The sequence below is a fragment of the Ascaphus truei genome, chromosome 5, assembly GCF_040206685.1.
Source record: "Ascaphus truei isolate aAscTru1 chromosome 5, aAscTru1.hap1, whole genome shotgun sequence".
Classification (NCBI taxonomy): domain Eukaryota; kingdom Metazoa; phylum Chordata; class Amphibia; order Anura; family Ascaphidae; genus Ascaphus; species Ascaphus truei.
Window position 1 is genome coordinate 134,933,667 of NC_134487.1, and position 22,569 is coordinate 134,956,235.

Below are 22,569 nucleotides of genomic sequence, written 5' to 3' on the forward strand. Positions count from 1 at the left end.
TTACTGGTTGCCTGGAGGCACGCACCAAAGGACCGACTTAACACCTTAATCGTGAGTTATTTCCCTCGTTCTTCATGGTTTAGGGATGGAGATGATTTAGTTTTGCTCTGGCTGATATGCCTGATATACAGTGTATCAGGGGAGAACAAGCTGTAACTGTCCTACAAGACAGTAGTTAGCTCCAATACCCTCTCCTTCAGGTTCATATACAAAACCCCCATATTGAGCGTATAACTATACTCACAGGTGTAATTTAATAGTTCTGGCCCCTCTATACTTGAAATCAACATCTATTTGACATACAGTATTAATATGCAACTGGATTCATGACTGACGCACTGATATTGGGACATTGTTCTCTTTTCTCTTTCTATTAAGTGGCATTGCCACATCTCTCTTTCTACTGCTTATACTGTACCATTCTCTGTTTAAAACTTAGCATTGTGCTGGTTTTCCCCATTGCTTTGCTTTCCCCATTGCATATAGTGTATGTATGAAGCAAGTAGTTCATCTATTGTATTTCATATAATCTGTACTAATCTTCCATATGAACTTTAAGATAATTTTTGATTTGTTCTACCTTAGGGAAACTAAAACATCAAGGCGGCAGCCATTTGTGTTCATCCATATAACATACCATGACAAATAGGGATCAAGATTATCATTTAAAAATAATCCTTTATCTAATATTTCAAAGTTAATTTCATGTTATGCTTCAGCTGATGATGCAGGCGTAAACAGTAATCCATGATCTCATTGAGCTCAATTTGTATAAATTGAGAGCTGCTTTAACGTTCCTACAGTATGCAAACGGTTTGCTTGAATTAGGTGTTCAGATTGAAGACTCAATACTGAAGTGCTGCAACAATGAAGATAACTGTTTCATTTTTGCTGGTAGCCGTCAGCTGCTGCTTCTGTAAGTTACATTTATATAATAATATAATGCCCCTTTATAAAGCATTAGTAAGACCACACCTTGAATATGGAGTACAATTTTGGTCCCCACTCTCTAGAAAAGATATTATGAAACTAGAGAGAGTGCAGAGAAGAGCCACCAAATTAATAAAGGGGATGGACAATCTCACTTATTAGGAGAGGCTAGCTAAACTAGATGTATTTACATTAGAAAAGAGACGTCTAAGAGGGGATATGATTACTATATACAAATATATTCAGGGACAATACAAGGAGCTTTCAAAATAACTATTCATCCCACGGGCAGTACAAAGGACTCGGGGTCATCCCTTAAGGTTGGAGGAAAGGAGATTTCACCAGCAACAGCGAAAACGGTTCTTTACAGTAAGGGCAGTTAAAATGTGGAATTCATTAACCATGGAGACTGTTATGGCAGATAAAATAGATTTGTTCAGAAAAAGGTTGGACATCTTTTCAGAAAGGAAAGTTATACAGGGATATACCAAATAAATACATGGGAAGGATGTTGATCCAGGGATTAATCTGATTGCCAATCCTTGGAGTCAGGAAGGAATTTCTTTTTCCCCTTATGAGATATCATTGAATGATATGTCACTGGGGTTTTTGTTTGCCTTCCTCTGGATCAATATGCTGTACACTGGCGGCACACTTTATTAGAGTGCGGCCAGTTCCGCAAGCCGGGAGATTTCCCGGCTTGCTAGTGGCATCCCCTCGGCGTGCCGCGCGTCACCGATGCGCGGTCACGCGTCATTGGGTGCCTGCGCCCCCTGCACGCGCGTCCAGGGCTCCCCGAGGGAGCCCTGGTGTCCCGCGATGTGGGGGATGGCGGCAGGGGGTTCCGGGGGACCCGGCGGACCCAGAGAGGAGAGGGGGAAGCCCCGATCGGCGGGCCTCTCCTCCGAGGCTTCGGCGCGCGCCCGGGACATCCCGGCGCGCGCCAGGTTACTGTCGCGGCCGAGACCGGGCAAATGCTCGAATAAACTCGGCCGCGACAGTAAGTACGGATATACTGTAGGATAACGTATCTGTCGTCTAAATTTAGCATAGGTTGAATTTGATGGACACATGTCTTTTTACAACCTCATCTACTATGTAACTGTGTACTATGATGTAACTATGTATAAATAAATAATGATATGTGCATTTAATATAATCCCTAACATACCAAGATTATATATTTATATGTATAATCTTGGTATGTTAGGGATTATATTAAATGCACATATCATTATTTATTTATTTTGACCTTTCGTAGATCGGTTGTCTCGTACATTTTGTTAAAAAAAATAAGCACATCTAATGTATAGTAATGGTCTAAGAAATCCAGTTTCTCTCCAACCCAACCGTCCTTTTTAATTGGTAAAATATAATCAAATTCTCTGAGACATATTTGGGATTTTTTTCAAGTGAGCCATAGTGGACCTAAAATACTGAGTAATACAATTTAAAATGTTCAAATTACCACTTTTGTTTTGTGACAGCTGTTTTATATATTAATCTTCTAGCTCCAGCCATATCTAATTGCATTAGGAGATGTGAAAAAAACTGTCAACCGCTTCCCACTATTGATCTTTCTTGTCTACAGATAGCACTGGTAAGTACTAGTTATCAAATTGATATAAGTGATTTGTATGGCAATTTAGCAAAATACTGTAATATCAAGGTAAACAACATAAGATGTTGATCCCTGGAATAAGACTGTTCTGGAGCTAATGAAACATGCAGGTTTACAGTATACTGAGAACCCTTTAACTTTTTTTGTAGACTAGAAATTTGCCAGCAACTGTTAGTCTCCTGGCAGATGTCCTGTGTGCATATGAGAGATGCAAGGTATGTACTGTAGAATAATTCTTATTCTCTATATTTCATTTTCCATTTTCTATCATTCATTTCATTAAGCTCAATCTGAGAGAACCCCTATAGCCCCACCCTCTCCCAACACTGCCCACAATTTTCAATTTGTCCCAGTTTCTGAAGAGGAGATTACACAAACACTCCTCAAATTAAAACTAAGCAGCCAATGTGGACCCGACCTACTGCTATCAAAGTTCCTATGACCCAGTGTCCCAGCCATTGTCATACTGTTCGCTTCCCTAATCAACTCTATTTTGTCTGCAGGCCATATTCATAAAACCTGGAAAACTGCCAGATTTGTCCCAATCTTCAGAAGTGGGGACAAAAACACTGTTTCAAATAACTACAGGCCAATCTCTCTTGCCCCAATACTATCCAAAGTCATAGAAAAATGTGCTCACTCCCAATTAAGCGATTACTATACCAAGACAAATTTCCCTAGCCAATTCCAATCTGGTTTTTGCCCCAAACACTCTATGTTAACTACCCTACTAAAAGTTTACAATGAGATCCAGTGTGGAATGATACTGGGACAACTTACTGGTGCAATATTCCTTGATTTTGCAAAGGCTTCTGATACTGTTGTCATGTTATCTTGTAAAACCAGCTCCAGTGCTCTGAAATAGAGGAACATGCTTTAAACTGGTGTCACTCCTACCTTTCAGGTAGATCCGAACATGTTTCTATCTCAAGCTCTAACTCCAACCCCTTGGATATCACCTGCAGTGTCCCCAAAAAAACTCTGTTTTGGGGGTCTAACTCTTTTTAGTATTAATCAATTACCTGGGGAACTTCAATGCACATGTATTGTATGTGGATGACACAATCTTATATGCACACAGCCCTAGCTTCTCTGACCTTGAACACTTACTTCAATCTGATTTTGTGAGACTTGAAAACTGAATTTTCCCAAACAAACTGTTTAAACACTAGCAGGAATGTAACAATGGTATTTTGGACCAAAGCTATATTTCTAAAGCTACCAATGACGGAGTTTCAGATCAGAACCAACTCTAATACCATCCTAGCCCATCACTAGTTTTAAATATCTGGGCATATCGTTTGACTCCCATTTAACATTTGGGTTTTCACATTGTAACCCTGACATTCAAAACCTATGCCAAACTGAGTGTGCTTTAAACTGTAGGAACAAATCATCCCTAAGACAGCTGGTCAGAAGTGCATTGCACAGCAGATGCCAATGCCAATTATAGACAATGGGGACATAGTATATGGCACAGATCCCCAAATTCACCTTAGCAAACTAGACACCCTCTACAACTCAATATACCACTTTTTCCTCCAATGTAACAACAACACACACCACTGGGAAATGCTCAAGGAACTAGACTGGCCATCACTTGAGTCTAGGTGCAAAGTTCATCTTTCCTGTCTTGCCTTCAAATACTTTCTGGACAAGCTTCCTGCCAATGTGAACAAGCTCCTCAATCCTACCACATGCAGCACTTATCACCTGAGATCTGACTCCAAAAGACTGTTCATGGTCCCAAGGATCAACAATGTATTTGGCCGCTCCTCCTTCTCTTATCGTGCACCCCACAACTGAAACAATCTACCCGAGACTCTCAAAGCTGCCTCCAGTCGTAGGTCTTTCAGAACTAAAGCTGTCTCACATTTTAATCTGGTCTGTAACTGTTACATACACCTACTGTATAACATATATTATCATTAATTGTTCATGCAATGTCTTATATATATATATATATATATATATATGTCTATATATATATTTATGTCTATATATATGTCTATATATATATGTCTATATATATATAATCCACAAGAGGCCAGTCAGCACACTGTAATGAAGCAAAAAAGCAGATGCTAGTCCCATAGAGAAACACACAGCCACAGCATACGAACCAATCCAAGGACCAGTAAAGAGACAGCAAACTGCACGGGGTTAATCCAAAAAAACTGTATTCAAAACATAGACACACGTAAGCCAACGTTTCGGTCCCACATTGAGACCTTCCTGATGAAGTCGCCGCAGTGTGACGAAACGCGTAGAGCTGTGACGTCACCACGTTTGTGTTGGTGTATTTGGAGTCCCTGGCTTCCCTGCGCTCCAGCTGGTGGTAATTTCAAGTGTTAGCAATCATTGTATGAGGGAGCAAAGTACGTGCAGGCATTGGATGCCTTTATATCTTGCTGCCAATTCATGGTGAACCTGGGCTGTTTACTTCCACTCTGCAAACCTGGGACTCACCCTACCACCGCAGATGACCACAATAGAGATTTCTCTCCCACGAATGGTTCTGTTTGAAATCCTGTAAGTGCACATTCTTATGGGTTGCTGATTTTTTAAATAAATGTACCTTATTTTTTACTCAGTTACGTGCTATGGAGCTTGCGCTTTTGTTTGTTTTTTGTTCATATATATATATAAAAACAATGTACATCATAACACTTTGCCCAGGACTTAATTGAAAACGAGAGGTAAATCTCAATGTATTACTTCCTGGTAAACATTTTATAAATAAATAAAAATAAACATTGCTAACCTACTTTAGTTACACATCTTGCAAAGGGAAAAAATAACTTCCGTTTGACCATGTGCTTACACCTCTGTAAGACTTATTTGGAATATTGTTAATTGTACTATTTATTTATTTGTTTATTTAGGATATGGAAAACAAAAATGAACTCCGCAAAGCAATTCAAAGACTTGTGGTAAGTGTTTCAGTTTAGCATTTGTAGTTTACTTATAGGAATCATGCAATCAGCATTAAAATATGACATTTTATTTTATAACTATTTGCATACCTAAATGAGGTATTACAGTGTTCTGAACAATTGCCCAGGGAATGGATATAATTGAAATAATATTTGGTGAAATATGATAGACCATTATAAATAAACGAGAATACTTTGTTGATCCTGAATCATTCATATTGGAAGTTGAGTGAATCTACCCATGTTATTTATCCTAACTCTTGAAATATCCGTCCACAAATATAGTAAGTGGTTTTAAGCCTTATTGAACCTTAGTGTTCATTCTATTTTTATAACCATAAGATGCAATAAGGAATGTCACTGTTTAGTAAATCTAGACCTGAGTCAACAGAAATATAGAATACAACAGGATGGCATTAGTAAAACTAAGTTGTTTTGCAATTTGCTGTGAAAAATATTTTGTGTGATGTCCCCTATTACATATGCCCACCTTTTACTAACTTACTGTACTAGTTCAATGTATTTAATTAAAGCTGAACTCTTTATCAGCACTCAGCAGTGGTGTTGCAGCAAATATTGAATAGGGGCATATGAGTGTGAGGCAATGAAGCCTAACATATTTGGAGAGGCCTCCCACATATTATTGTATATGCATACTGTATGTATATTATTGGTACGCAGCAGCAATTACATTTAAATGGCATACAGTATACTGTACTACAGTATGTAGTATGGGTCAGTCTGTTATGAAACTAGGATTATGAATTAGCAGTAGTGAGAAATCCTTTCCACAAATATTTTATATATTTTTTTGTTTTAATTTTATTGAAGTAAAACATGTTTAACTATTTTGTTAATATTCTTTTTCAGAATGTTACCGGCTGTACTCTTATGGGAAGAGATACACCTATAGTAAGTTATTTTTGGTTAAAATAATAAAGTCTGTGTCATATACAGTACTAGTTCTTTTTATTTTAGGGTGTCCTGTGTGTACATTTTATTAATTCTCTCATTACCATTGATATCAATAGTAAATATTGTATGATATCATATAGTACTACCAAATATGACAAGGTTAATACTTTAATAAAAGCCAAGGTACATCCAATGACATAAAATTACATTTCAGAATCATTGCCTTCTGGGCTATTTACTTTGCTATTTTTTTTAGGAATATCTACTTATGGACGTGGATGGTGCCCTCCAAAACCTATTAAGAACAGTGCTTGACTTGCTGGTAAAGACTTTATATTTCTCTTTTAAAGACATACTGTACAGTGTTATTCCTGTAACATGGATAGGAGAAAAGCAAAAACTGTAGTAATCATGTTTACTACATGAATCATGTTTTCACTTCAAACGTGCAGAAATTTATACACAAGCACAAGTACACAAAGTACAGTACAGAGGTACTTATAAAAGTCTCAATAAAAATTATCACAAGTCTTGAATTGTGACTTGTCAAAGTCTCCCAGCTACAATACTGGAGTTAAAAGGGTTGCAAAATATTGCATATTAATCAAAGAAAAAAAAATATTGAAAGAAATGTTTTTTCTTTGGATCTGGTGCAATTGTATTGCCCCAATTTTGTAGCTGGAAGACTTTACAACATAAACCGATTTGTTTTTGGAAATATCTCATCTGGGGTAAAACAGTGCACCAGCTGTACAAATGTACCAGACATTATTGCACCCATTAAAGCATTGTGATATGTTAATGCTACTACTATAGTATATTTATCGCAAGAAAAACTGCAGCTGCATTGAAAACAATGGGAAGTGTGCATTATCTCTTTAACGCATGCAATATTTTCTCTGTTATTTAGTGTGTTGACTTTTCTAGCAGGGATACATCTATATATAAAAAAAGTCCTATTAATTTACATTTTTTTTTTATATACAGTATACACAGTACCTACAGTATTGTGCAGACTTTATGCTGCAGAATGCACCACTTTTGCCTGCATACAAATGTTCCTTTATGTGCAATCTCGTGTATTTTGAACTGCATTGATCATCTTCAAAATCTAGTGACTCTAGTTTTCCAGAACCTATGTTTGGGAACCTTAGTTTTAGTGCTTTATAAAGGCAAGTTTAAGGAATAGGTTTAAATAGTGTTACAAACAGATGTGAAACTTGTTGTTGGATACCTGTTTAATGGGTATACTGTATGTGCTCTACTGTATCTATTTTTTATTTTTTAGAAAGATCTCAATCTAGATGCCGTGACTATACCTGTGTGCGGATTATTGGTAAGATAATTTACGTTCTAGATTTGTCTCTTTTGAACCTGTTTCAATGTTTGTTGCTAACGTCTTTTATTTGCATTTTTGATATCTGGGGGGGAAAATGACAACATCTTTTATTGCACCATTCAGGCATACTGTATGTTTACAATTTTGTCAAAATTACACAATTATCCGTACTTTAGTGAAATTTTAATATACAAATGCGCATAAACGTTTACATAGCTACAGACCATATTGGGTCTTGTTTACATTAAGGAACAAACTATCTTTTTCACCTCACTAGTTTGGGCAGATAACTAATATGTGTCACCTTTTTCTTTGTTTGGAATAAGATATTGGTATAGCTGCATACCATTACCTTTTTGCTAAAGGCATCTGTCATTTTACTGTATATTATGTTATATTGTCGTCAGAGCTGGGACTATTAGAGGGTAAAATGTCACCAAAATAATGCAGACCAAAAAATTATTTCAATGATAAAGAATAACATTGATTTGCTGGAGAGGACAAGATGGCCGCCCTCAAATCTATCTTTAAAATAAGGGTAAAAAGACAAAAGAAACAGCGCAAAAAACCTCATAGTGTAGTATATAAAATTATATTGTGGTAAAACAGGTGAGTATTGCACGTACATCAATTTAATAGTTACTAGCAGTACATGTTTTGGACATGTTACCAGTCAGCAACAGATGGTGGGTAAGGATCACTGGATAAGTCCCCTTCTCCTCTCACGTCTCGCTTGTGATGTCACTCAGGACGCCGTAATGCAGGGCAGCAGCCCTTCAGCATGGATATAGCAGCCCGATTGGAGTACAGCTGTCTCCCGACGTGTTAGCTGTGGTGGTTTGCGGTGGAAGCAGGCTCTCAGTCCCTGGCTTCAAGCGTGTGTCTGCATGTCACACGTGCAATACTAACCTGTTTTACCACAATATAATTTTATATACTACACTATGAGGTTTTTTGCGCTGTTTCTTTTGTCTTTGTATCTTTAGCCTTGGTCTTGGAGTCATTCCACGAATATAGCAGCATATCCTCACCATTAAAGTAACAGGTTTATATTATATTATATTAATATCACTGTATTATCACATTATAACACTGAATCACGATTATTAGAGCGCAGTTCACCCTTTGTTTCTATCAAATAAGGGTAAAACAAGAAAAAAAGATGCCACACTAAAAAATCTAGTTGCACTAGTGAGGCCTGCATATAAAGAGTCTCAAAATTATGTGCAGATGTACAGTAACAACCCGTAGCCATCGATCTGATGCAAAAAGAAAAAGATAGTAAGTGTGATGTAAAATTATAATTTACAATTTTGTTCATATACTGTAGTGGGATTCTTAATGAAGGAAACCCACTGACCCAAAATGCTGTGCATTTATGACATACTGTATTATTATATAACTATACTTACTAAAGTACACAAATGTTTCTACGTGAGCAAAATCCCTAGGTACTGAGTAAATTTATACTTTGTTAAAGATGCAGTTAGAGCAATATCCTACATGTGTTTTTTTTAATAAACCAGTTATGTATATGAGAAAATATGTGTAGCATTTAAAAAAATAAACCATTTGAAAGACATTTTTAACAATAATAATAATTTGTTCTTGTATAGCACTGCTAATTTTACGTAGCATTTTACAGAGACATTTTGCAGACGAAGTCCCTGCCCCGTAGTGCTTACAATCTTTGTTTTGTGATGCCAAGGCAAAGGGAGATAAAGTGACTTGCCCAAGGTCACATGGAGCCGACACCGGGAATTGAACTAGGTTCCCATGCTTCAGTGCCAGTGTCTTTACTTATTAAATGTAACAAGCATTTTGTTCCTATAGCAACCATATACAATGTCACATCCCCTTCCCCTTCTGCAACAGCATCACCTTTTTTGAGCCCTGTCCTTGCAGTGAACCAATTGAATCTAGTTCCTGCCAGAGCAGCAGAAGATTACCCAAATGCATTTACTGCTGCGACACACTTTATTCGAGCAAATACCCAGTTTGTACCTGGCAGATACCTGGAATGCGGCGCTCCTCACCTCTGACAAGCCCCGTTGCGTTTGCCTTCCCAGCCATGGTTCATGCCTGGCTGACGGGCGGCTGATCTGTTAAATGATAATGATTAGGATTTAATAGGCTGCAATGCTTCGCGTGTCTACCAGATGGCATAAATTCATGAATTGTAATGCAGTATATATATATATACTGTGCAGTATTGCAGCCAGCGGGAATAAAATGCTTCAATCCCTGCCTGGAAAATAACGCAATGCACTCGGGCAGAAAACAGTCACAAACCTCATACACCCGAGTATACCCGAATTCGTGGGACTAGCCGAGCTCGAATAAAGTGTGTCGCCAGTGTAGTGAACCCCCAGTTGAATTTCAGAGATCGATTACAGAACGGATCGATCAGCATCTTAGCTAATCACTTGTCAGTTTGTAGATTGTATTGATGCACATATTGAAAGAAAAAAAGCATTGCATGAACTGCAGCTTTAACTCTGTATTTGATATTGAGAACTAATGTATGCAAACTAGCTGCTCTTAAGTGTTCTGCAATGCAGTTACCCATTCATAAAGAGATTTCAATTTTGAATTGACAAGAACAGGCATATAAATAAATGAAAAACTAGAATTCATAAATAGATTCAGACATCCAACAGGAATACATGTATTTTAAAATAGGATTTAAAAAATTATACTTCAGTTACAGTACACTAAATGTTATGAAAATGTTACAACATAAATAAAATACAAATAAAAGAATGTACAGTACAGTAATAGCTGGCTTGCTTGGGGACAAGGCCATAACACCTACTGTACCAAAGCTATGTTTGAGTCCTGAAATCTCTTTGTTAGAAGACACCATACAACTTGCAATATTCCTGAAGGAAAACGTCTACAGTATGCGTCTTATGGCATAGCCAGTATCAACACAGTTGTTACCCACAATTATATCTGTTCATAATAGGTTGTATTGGTATTAAATTCATTACATGGTTAACTAATGTTGCTATACAACAAGTGGATTGATTAATTAAGATATTTACTTTACTTAAAAATACAAATGTCTTGTTTTCTGCTAGTGTAATAATTGAGTAATGTAATAATTTATTTCACAACACAACTCAGATCAGAAAATCAGAGTTTCCTTTAGCCTTAAAGCTGAAGTTCAGTCAATATCCTGCATATGTGTTTTTTTTAATAAATCAGTTCTGTAGTAAGAAAAAATACTTTTAGCATTTTCTGTTTTTAAAACAACAACTTTGAAAGACCAATTTTCTTGTATTCTATTTTAACAACCATTTGCTAAGGCACTGCCCCTTCATGTCCTGTCACAAGCCCTGGCACACCCCTTTGTCAGCCCTGCCCTCCCTCTAGCACATGTCAGTGCAGGAATGCTCATGAATATTCATGAGCTTCCACTGAGAGAAAGAAGCAGAAGAAAAACAGATCCCTTCACTAATGATGTCACCAAATTTCGCCGATCAATACATGGAGAACGAATTGACCTGCAGCTATACAGTTCTTTAGGTAATTAGAGATTGCACACATGAAACTATTTAAGTAAAAAAAAAAAAAAAAAAAAAAAAAAAACTGAACTGCAGCTTTAAATGGCAGTATTGTAGAAGTATATCACAATATATCTCAACATACAGAATCACCAAAGGCAACAAAAATATTTCTCTGGGATTTTATTGTTCTGATTTCCAGAAGTCTGCATTTTAATCCCTCTGTTTTATCTTTCTTTTTAGAAACCACTTCTGTTAAAAGTATCTGCAATACTGGTAAACCCCCCCCCCCCCCCCCACACACACACCTCTCCTCTCTCTCTCCCTCCTTTCTCTCACTGACTCACTTACTGCCTCTCTCCCTCATTCCCTCCCCGTCTCGATCACACACACACTGACTAACTTTCCCACATTTCTCTCTCTCACTCACACATTTCTCTCTCTCTTACATTTCTCTCTCTCACTCACACATTTCTCTCTTCCTCTCTCTCTTCCTCTCTCTCTTCCCCTCTCTCTTCCCCTCTCTCTTCCTTTCTCTCTTCCCCTCTCTCTTCCCCTCTCTCTTCCCCTCTCTCTTCCTTCCCCTCTCTTCCTTCCCCTCTCTTCCCCTCTCTCTTCCTTCCCCTCTCTTCCCCTCTCTCTTCCTTCCCCTCTCTCTTCCTTCCCCTCGCTCTTCCTTCCAATCTCTCTTCCTTCCAATCTCTCTTCCTTCCCCTCTCTCTTCCCCTCTCTCTTCCCCTCTCTCTTCCCCTCTCTCTTCCCCTCTCTCTTCCCCTATCTCTTCCCCTATCTCTTCCCCTATCTCTTCCTCCCTCTCTTCCTCTCTCTCTTCTCTCTCTCTCTTCTCTCTCTCCTCTCTCTCTCCTCTCTCTCTCCTCTCTCTCTCCTCTCTCTCCTCTCTCTCCTCTCTCTCTCCTCTCTCTCCTCTCTCTCCTCTCTCTCTCCTCTCTCTCTCCTCTCTCTCCTCTCTCTCTCTCCTCTCTCTCTCCTCTCTCTCTCCTCTCTCTCCTCTCTCTCTCTCCTCTCTCTCTCCTCTCTCTCTCTCCTCTCTCTCTCCTCTCTCTCCTCTCTCTCCTCTCTCTCCTCTCTCTCCCCGGCACACACACAATTGCACTACACCCACAATTTCACCCCCTACACCGCAATACAAGTCTCTTGGGATATTTATAATTATTAAAGATATCTTGCCTTTATAAAGTAAGTGCTGCATCAATTGTCATTATATATATACAGACTACTTCAAGTTAACCACCTACTGTAATCCTGTCAATTAAAGAATAATTGGATACTCTAATCAGTTAAAATACAGTAGTACTATTTGGAATAAAAAATAAACACAAATTAATTTTGAAATACACTCCCCAATCTTAAATGGTATCCACTTCTATCTCAAAGTTGACAGACAAAAATTATATATTCTGTACTACCAGCTGTGTAATTCTAACAGGTATCATTTTTTGATCAAATGTAACACAAAGAGTCTATGTATCAAAGTCTCACAGATGTAAATATGGGGAAAAAATGCAGCAGCAAAATAAAAAAACACTCCATATCTATCAAGCAAAAAAAAAAGAAACACATTAGGGCATATTCTAGTAGCTTTGATAACCAACTTATCGAGGCTTTTGAGCTGTTCTAACAAGGTAGCTATTCAAAAAGCCTTGATAAGTTGGTTAACACTTCCGCTGCCCACCTGGTATGTATAAACACCCACCGTGGGCCAAACACCACCTTCACCCATCCCTGCAACCCACAATAAACATAAATCACAATAAAAACACAATCCTAACCAATACACCCATTTTGCCAGTGTGGTTACCTATGCCCTCAATGGGAGCAAAGATAACCCAATGGCAAGGAATGGGAAGCCCCTATATCCCTAACTACCATTGCAGTACAGTAATGGGCAAAATTACTATTATCCAGATCTGGATAATAGTGCATTTGCCCATTCAAAATAAAACAAAATACAGCAGCATAAAGTAAATAAAACTTCTACTTACCCCTGCTAGGATGACAGGACTCCTCCTCACCATTCTCCATGTCCATGTTTATGTCTTCCGTTGGCAGTAACACAACAAGAAAAAATATAATCTAATGGCGCCTAACCCCTTTATCACCTTACCGATTAGTAACCTCTATAGTAATTAAGGGGTTAACCCCCTCCCCCGCTACCTACCTGGGAGGCCAAACCACTCACCCGGGGCCACTATTCACAGCCACTTCCCATTTATTGGAACAGTGGTACATATAATATGGGCATGATAAGCCACTATTACAGTCAATGGGAAACATAAAAAACAAATCAATAGGCTCCAAAATATACAACAATAAAAGAAATGTAACCCCTAACAAACAGAACAAGTAAATTAAATGCCTAACCTAGCTGAAAATTTTATTTATAAAAAGCCCTACAGATACATAACAATTAAATCAAAACAATAAACAGAAATAGAAGACCTAACAATTAATTCAAAACAAGCATTTGAAAAAAAATGCATTGCCTTTCACTGTATTTATCTATACTCTAAAGGGACACATATTCATACATTAGCAGTCAATGCGCAATCAAAAACATAAAAATAAAAACTACAACAAAAAAAACCTGAAAAATTAAAATGACATTTATTCAATATTTGTCTTACCATTAGAAGTTTTTACCCTCTGAATCCAGGCATATCAGGAAGCTCTCATCCAAAGATGCCATCCTTCAACATCCTCAACGATCAGGTAAAAAAATCTTCTTTCTTCCATCTTCAATCTTCTTTCTTTGTAATCCAATGTAACCCCATGCTAAATCCAAAATTGATGTTGACTCGGAAGCTTCTTAAAATAAAATGAGACGGAACAGGCCTTATATAAGGCCTGTGATATCACATTTTAGGGTTAGATGGTACAGGTCCATTCTGAATGGATGCTGTACCGCTGTACCATGTGACAGACTTTAATTTTTTTTTAAGGATATGACATCATCTCCAAGGGAGGTACGTCTCATCCTTAAAACCAAATGGCTGCCATCACATGGTACAGGAACCAATGGAATTGAAGACAATCCCATTGATTCCTGTACCATGTGACGTTCCATTTTTTACAAAGGATGTGACATAACTTTAAGGGATTATGTCACATCCTTTGTAAAAAACTGGAACATATCATCCGACCCTAAAATGTGACATCACAGGCCTTACATAAGGCCTGTTCTGTCTCATTTTATCTTAAGAAGCCGACGAGTCAACATCCGTTTTTGATTTAACATGGGGTTACATTGGGTTACAAAGAAAGAAGATTGAAGATGGAAGAAAAGAAGATGGAAGAAATAAGTTGTTTTGCCTGAATGCGGAGCATCGCTGAGGATGTTGGAGGATTGCGTCTTTGGTCAAGAGCTTGCTGATTCGCTGGATTCGAAGGGTGAAGACTTCTAAAGGTAAGAAAAATATTGAATGTATGTAATTTTAATTTTACAGGATTTTTGATTGTATTTTTTTGTATGTTTTTGCTTGCCCATTTACTGCTGATGTATTTATCTATGCCCCTTTAGGGTATAGATAAATACAGTGATGGCCAATGCATTTTTTGACAATTTTTTTTTGTATTATTTGTTCTTTTTTCTATTTCTGTTTATTGTTTTGAGTAAAGTGTTATGTATTTGTGGTCTTGTTGTTATTCCATTTTAGGATTGTTTTAGTGTTTAATTTAGTTAATTGTTCTGTTGATTAGCGGTTTAATTTATTTTATTCTTATGTTGGTTAGGTGCTTCTGTATTTCTTCTATTGTTGTGTCTTTTTTTTTTTTAGGTAGCTTATTGACTGCTATAGTGGCTTATCATGCCCATATTATATGGGCATGATGTACCACTGTGTCAATCAATGGGTAGAGGGTGGGGATAGTGATCCAGGGGTGGGTGGTTAGGCCTCCTGGGTGGGTAGCGGGGGAGGTGGGTTCACCTCTTAATTACTATAGCGGTTACTAATTAATAAGGTGATTAAGGAGTTAGGGGCCATTAGATTGTATTTTTTCTTCTTATGTTCCTGCCAACGGAGGACATGGACGCGGAGAATGGTGATGAGGATGCCCTTCATCCTGGCAGGGGTAAGTAGAAGTTTTATTTACTTTATGCTGCTGGCAAATGTTTTATTTTGAATGAGCAAAGGCACTGTTATCCATAATAGTAATTTTGCCCATTACTGTATTGTATGTATTGGGGGGAGGTGGGGGGTGTTGAAGTAGTGGAGGTGGCTATTAGGGTTGTTTTTTTTTAATGTTTATTGGGGGTAGAGGGATTGGGTGAAGGGGCAGTTGTCCCAAGGGTGGGTGTTTAGGCCTTCCGGGTGGGTAGCGGGACTGGTAGCCCCTTCTTTACATAGTGGTTCCCACCCAAAAGAGTTAACTCCTCCTGCAACCTTCCCGGCAGGCCTAACCACCCACCCACCTTGGGGCTACTACCCCTTTCATCCACCCCTTCTTCCCCCAATAAACAGGCTATTGAAGTTGAATCCTTTCATTGCCTTAGCGGCTAGCCACTAAGGTAATGAAGCTGTTTATATTTAAGTTTTAATACTAATATGTGTGTGAGCAGGGGGTTTCCAGAGCAGAACCGCGTTGATTTCAGGTCCGGGGACCTCCTGCTTCCCGAGATACAGGCCTCGTCATGGGGTGCCGGTATCCCCATGCATTGTTTAAATGTCCCGCGTCACGTGACAAGGACATTTAAATGCATCGGAGATATCGGCTCCCCATATCTGGGCCTGTATCTCGGGAAGCAGGGGGTCCCCGGACTTGAAATCATGCGGTTCTGCCCTGAAACCTCCTGCTCACGTACACTAGTATTAAAATTTTAATTGAAACACTGCGATCGCTGGCGATAAATGTGCAGGGAGAGGCGGCTCTCTCTGTGCAGCTCTGCCGCCAGATTGCACAGGAGAGAACTTTGAGAGAGGCTGAGATGAGTTTGCTGCTTCACCGAGCGGTTTTGACATTTTCTTGCCGGTTGGTTTGAAATGGGTTCGGATTCTTTCTGAATACCGTGATAACTGAACTAAAGAAAAAAACATATGTGCTGCGCTATTCTAATATATGAATGGTGAATGTAACTAATAATATAGTGCTTAAATACTAAAACAAGATTATTACAGTGATATTATTATGGCTACCTCGCCAGTGATTCTGACCACACAAGGCAGAAAAACACACAGTGAACAAACAGTACTGGACGGCGCCTATAATATAATAAAGATTGTTGAGATACCAACTATCTGTAAGTGCTAAATACTTAGAACAAGAAAATTATCACCGTAACTGTGATACGTAGGGTGACCAGGTGTCCCGGTTTAGCCGGGACAGTCCCGTTTTTTTAACCTCTGTCCCTTTTTTTAACCTCTGTCCCGGTTTTTTAGTCTCTGCCCGGCTGCCCTGCATGCTGTAAAATGTTCCGGTTTTTGTGGTTGTTCCGCTTTTGACCATCAGAGCAGGGGGGGCAGCAGAGAGCAGACAATGCATGGAGGAGAGCAGGGGCCGGGACTAAGCTGCGGAGCCCAGCAGTGAGACCCGGAAGTGTCAGTGAGAACTTCCGGTGTCTGCTGCCAGGGCTCAAGATGGCTTCCCCCACCCATGCAGGTATGGTCCAGAATGGGGGACACAGACACACACTCACACAATAGGGGGGGAGAGGCACAGGCACAGCATGAGGAGAGGCAGAGAGAGAGACACACACAGGCACAGCATGGGGAGAGACACAGCATGGGGAGAGACACAGAGAGAGGCACAGGCACAGCATAGAGAGACAGAGAGAGGCACAGGCATAGGATGGGGAGAAACATTGTGGGGAGAGAGGCACAGCATCGGGAGAGGGGCACAGCATGGGAAGAGGGGCACAGAGTGGGGGGTGGAGAGAGAGACACAAAGAGTGGGGGGAGAGAGACAGAATGGGGGGAGACAGAGAATGGGAGAGAGAGTCAGAGAATGGAGGGAAGAGAGACAGAGAATGGAGGGGAAAGAGACAGAAAATGGAGGAGAGACAGAGAAAGGGGGAGGGAGTGAGAGAGACAGAATGGAGGGGAGAGAGAGACAGAGAATGCAGGGGAGAAAGAGAGACAGAGAATGGGGAGAGAGAGACAAAGAATGGGAGAGAGAGACACACAGAATGGGTGGGGGAGAGAGAGACACAGAGAATGAAGGGGATAGAGATGAGAATAGGGGGTGGGGGAGAGAGACAGAGAATGAGGGGGGTGAGAATGGGGGGCGGTTGAATGGGGGGGAGATCATGGAGGGCAGAGAGAGAGAATGGGGGAGGAGAGAGAGAATAGGGGGACAGAGAGCCGAGAATGGGGGGGAGAGAGACGAGAATAGGGGGTGGGGGAGAGAGATAGAGAATGGGGGGGGGTGAGAATGGGGGGGAGAGCATGGAGGGGGGTTGAGAATGGGGGGGGAGAGCATGGGGGATAGAGAGAGAGAGAATGGGGGAGGAGAGAGAGAATAGGGGGACAGAGCTGAGAATGGGGGGGAGAGAGATCCGAGAATGTGGGGGAGGGGGGTGAAGAGAGATAATGGGGGGGGGAGAGAGAATGGGGGAGAGAGAGAATGGGGGGAAGAAAGAGAGAGAGAGAGAGAGAGAGAGAGAATGGGGGGGGAGAGAGAGAATGTGTGGGGGAGAGAGAATGGGAGATAGAGAGGGAATGGGGGGAAGGGAGGTGGGACAGAATGGGGGGAGAGAGAGAATGGGAAGAGAGCATGGGGGGAGGAGAGAGAGAGAGTATGGGGAAGGAGAGAGAGAGAATGGGGGAAGAGAGAGAATGGACGGGGGAGAGAGAGAATGGGGGAGAAGAGAGAGAGAATGGGGGAGGAGAGAATGGGGGGGTGAGAGAGAGAATGGAGGGTTTCACAGAATGGGGGAAGACACAGAGAATGGGGGGAGAGAGACAGAGAATGGGGGAGACAGACAGAATGGAGGGGAGAGAGAGAGAGAGAATGGTGGGGGGAGAGAGAGACAGAGAATGGAGGGAGAGAGAGAGAGACAGACAGAGAATGGGAGGGGGAGAGAGACAGAAAATGGAGGAGAGACACTGAGAATGGGGGAGAGGAGAGGGAGAGAATGGGGGAGAGGGAGAGAATGGGGGAGAGAGAATTGGGGGGAGAGAGAGAATGGGGGGGGAGACACAGAGAATGGGGGAAGACATAGAGAATGGGGGGATTGAGACAGAGAATTGGGGGTTTGAGACAGAGAATGGAGGGGAGAGAGAGACAGACAGAGAATGGGGGGGGGAGAGAGAAACAGAAAATGGAGGAGAGACACAGAGAATGGGGGAGAGGAGAGAGAGACAAAGAATGGGGGAGAGAGAGAGACAAAGAATGGGGAGAGAGACAGAGAATGGGGGGAGGCAGAGAGACAGAGAATGGAGGGGAGAGAAAGACACACAGAGAACGGGGGAAGAGAGAGAGAGACAGAGAATGGGGGGGGAGAGAGACAGAAAATGGAGATGAGACACAGAATGAGAGGGGGAGAGAGGGAGGGGAGAGGAGAGGGGGGGAGAGGAGAGGGGGGAGAGAGGGAGAGAATGGGGGAGAGAGGGAGAGAATGGGGGAGAGAGAGAGACAGAGAATGGGGAGAGAGAGACAAAGAATGGGAGAGAGAGAGACACACAGAATGGGGTGGGGGAGAGAGAGAGACAGAGAATGAAGGGGATAGAGATGAGAATAGGGGGTGGGGGAGAGAGACAGAGAATGGGGGGGGTGAGAATGGGGGGGGGGGTGAGAATGGGGGGGAGATCATGGAGGGTAGAGAGAGAGAATGGGGGAGGAGAGAGAGAATAGGGGGACAGAAAGCTGAGAATGGGGGGGGGAGAGAGAGATGAGAATAGGGGGTGGGGGAGAGAGATAAAGAATGGGGGGTGAGAATGGGGGGGAGAGCATGGAGGGGGGGGGGTGAGAATGGGGGGGAGAGAGAGCCGAGAATGTGTGGGGGGGTGAAGAGAGATAATGGGGGGGAGAGAGAATGGGGGAGAGAGAGAATGGGGGGGAAGAGAGAGAGAATGGGGGGAGAGAGATAATAAGGGGAGAGAGAGAATGGAAAGAGAGCATGGGGGAGGAGAGAGAGAGAGAATGGGGAAGGAGAGAGAGAATGGGGGAAGAGAGAGAATGGACGGGGGAGTGAGAGAATGGGGGAGGAGAGAGAGAGAATGGGGGAGGAGAGAATGGGGGGAGTTGAGAGGGAGAATGGAGGGTTTCACAGAATGGGGGAAGACACAGAGAATGGGGGGAGAGAGACAGAGAATGGGGGAGACAGACAGAATGGAGGGGGGAGAGAGAGACAGAGAATGGGGGGTGGAGAGAGAGACAGAGAATGGGAGGAGAGAGAGAGAGAGAGAGAGACAGACAGAGAATGGGGGGGGGGAGAGAGACAGAATGGGGGGAGAGAGACAGAAAATGGAGGAGAGACACTGAGAATGGGGGAGAGGAGAGGGAGAGAATGGGGGAGAGGGAGAGAAAGGGGGAGAGAGAATTAGGGGGAGAGAGAGAATGGGGGGGTGGGGACACAGAGAATGGGGGAAGACATAGAGAATGGGGGGATTGAGAAAGAGAATTGGGGGATTGAGACAGAGAATGGAGGGGAGAGATAGACAGACAGGGAATGGGGGGGAGAGAGAAACAGAAAATGGAGGAGAGACACAGAGAATGGGGGAGGGGAGAGAGAGACAAAGAATGGGGAAGAGAGAGAGACAAAGAATGGGTAGAGAGACAGAGAATGGGGGGAGGCAGAGAGACAGAGAATGGAGGGGAGAGAGAGACACACAGAGAAGGGGGGAAGAGAGAGAAACAGAGAATGGGGGGGAGAGAGACAGAAAATGGAGGAGAGACAGAATGAGAGGGGGAGAGAGGGAGGGGAGAGGAGAGAGGGGAGAGAGGGAGGGGAGAAGAGAGGGGGGAGAGAGGGATGGGAGAGGAGAGGGGGGGAGAGGGAGAGAATGGGGGAGAGAGGGAGAGAATGGGGGAGAGAGGGAGAGAGAGAATGTGGGGGGAGAGAATGTGGGGGGAGAGAGAGAGAGGGGGGAAGAGAGAGGGGGAAGAGAGAGAGGGGGAAGAGGGAGAGGGGGAGAGAGAGAGGGGAGGAGACAGAGAATGGGGGGAGAGAGAGAATGGGGGAGAGAGAGAGAATGAGAGAGAGAATGAGAATGAGGGATGAGAGAGAGACAGAGAGAGAGAAAGAGAATGGGGGGAGAGAGAGAATTGGGGGGGAGAGAGAGAGAATGGGGGGGAGGGGGGAAGAGAGACAGAATGGGGGAGAGAGAGAGACAGGGAAGGGTGGAATGAGAATGTAGGGGTGGGGGGAACGAGAATAGAGGGATATGAAGGGAGGGAGAGAGAAAGGGTTCTGTGTGTGTGTGAGAAGGGGGGGACAGAGCGGGGTAGAGAGACCAAGGAGAAGGGGCGCAGTTGGTGACATCATTTGTTTTATAAAAATTTTTTTTACTGTGTCCCGGTTTTTACTTTTTTAAATCTGGTCACCCTAGTGATACGCAAGTAAATATCCAAATCAGTCCATAGGTACTTGAAGTGATAATCAGCATATGCAAAAAAGAGATAGAAAAAACAACATAGTGTAATATTGTTAATAATAAGAGCAGGCTATATTAATAAACAAGAAAATGAATAATTCCTCAGAGGTAGGAAAACAGAACCAGTAAGGAAAATAAAAAAGAACATTTAATATGATAAAAACATGTGCAAACAACGAATTAGCTCCACTCCTCACGTCCGCGAAAATTGAAATCCTACTTACTACTCAGTGATAACTGAACTGACAAACCATTCGGCGAGAACATGCAAAACCTTGCGATGTAGGAGCGAACTCATTGAGGCTACTATAATAGGCCCCATTGTATGCTATGGGACTTTTATCTTTAAAGAAAGAAAATGTTTATGCTTACGTTTTTCCCCAGTTTTGCACCTGCAATACTTTTATACATAACCTTAATTTGGCAGAACTCAATAATGATCACGTGACTCTTTGATAATTCTGATTCAGTTTGTGTTTTTTTTTTCATGTAGAATTATATCAATGGTGTTCCAGAACTTGGTGGATTAACAGAAACAATTGGAGGGACATCTGGAGCTTTAAGAGAACTAATACGAGGAAATAAACTCCCAGGTGCACTGTTAAGTGAGAATTCAGATCTTTTAGGTGGAGTAATAAGAGAGCTCAGAGGACTGATAAGTCTTGGAGGACTGACTGGAGGGCTCGGAGGACGGACTGGCGGGCTTGGAGGACTGACTGGAGGGCTCGGAGGACTTAATGGAGTGCTTGGGGGACCGACTGGAGGGCTTGGAACACTAACTGGAGTGCTCGGGGGACCGACTGGAGTGCTCGGAGGACTGAATGGAGTGCTGGGAGGAATGACAGGATTGCTCGGAGGACCGACTGGAGTGCTTGGAGGAGTGACAGGACTGCTCGGAGGACCAACTGGAGGGCTCGGAGGAGTGACTGGAGTGCTTGGAGGACCGACAGGAGTGCTTGGAGGAGTGACAGGAGGGCTCGGAGGACCAACTGGAGGGCTCGGAGGAGTGACTGGAGTGCTTGGAGGACCGAATGGAGTGCTTGGAGGACTGAATAGAGTTCTTGGAGGAGTGACAGGACTGCTCGGAGGACCGAATGGAGCACTTGGAGGAGTGACAGGAGGGCTCGGAGGACTGACTGGAGTGCTCGGGGGACCGACTGGAGGGCTCGGAGGACTGACTGGAGGGCTTGGAGGACTGACTGGAGGGCTCGGAGGACTGACTGGAGGGCTCGGAGGACTGACTGGAGGGCTCGGGGGACTGACTGGAGGGCTCGGAGGACTGACTGGAGGGCTCGGGGGACCGATTGGAGGGCTCGGAGGACTGACTGGAGGGCTCGGAGGATTGAATGGAGGGCTCGGAGGACTGACTGGAGGGCTCGGAGGACTGACTGGAGGGCTCGGAGGACTGACTGGAGGGCTCGGAGGACTGACTGGAGGGCTCGGAGGACAGATTGGAGGACTGACTGGCGGGCTCGGAGGACTGACTGGAGGGCTCGGGGGACTGACTGGAGGGCTCGGGGGACTGACTGGAGGGCTCGGAGGACTGACTGGAGGGCTCGGAGGACAGAATGGAGGACTGACTGGAGGGCTCGGAGGACTGACTGGAGGGCTCGGAGGACTAACTGGAGGGCTCGGGGGACTAACTGGAGGGCTCGGAGGACCAAATGGAGGGCTCGAGGATTGACTGGAGGGCTCGGAGGACTGACTGGAGGGCTCGGGGGACTGACTGGAGGGCTCGGAGGACCGAATGGAGGGCTCGGAGGACTGACTG

General features: G+C 42.7%; 1 protein-coding gene across 2 annotated transcripts; it reads left to right on the plus strand.

The window, feature by feature from the left end:
• The first annotated feature begins 794 nt into the window (after nt 1–794).
• On the plus strand, nt 795–22,562 carry LOC142495420 (uncharacterized). 2 transcript variants are annotated; one of them, XM_075600908.1, is made up of 9 exons: nt 795–916; nt 2,442–2,530; nt 2,701–2,766; nt 5,437–5,484; nt 6,358–6,399; nt 6,659–6,724; nt 7,691–7,738; nt 11,494–11,526; nt 21,292–22,562. In XM_075600908.1, exons 1-9 carry the CDS (start codon nt 868–870, stop codon nt 22,480–22,482), a joined length of 1,632 nt encoding a protein of 543 aa, XP_075457023.1. In that variant the 5' UTR covers nt 795–867; the 3' UTR covers nt 22,483–22,562. The 2 variants fall into 2 exon arrangements, with proteins under 2 accessions (XP_075457023.1, XP_075457024.1); XM_075600909.1 differs by lacking the exon at nt 11,494–11,526.
• The last annotated feature ends 7 nt before the right edge of the window (nt 22,563–22,569 follow it).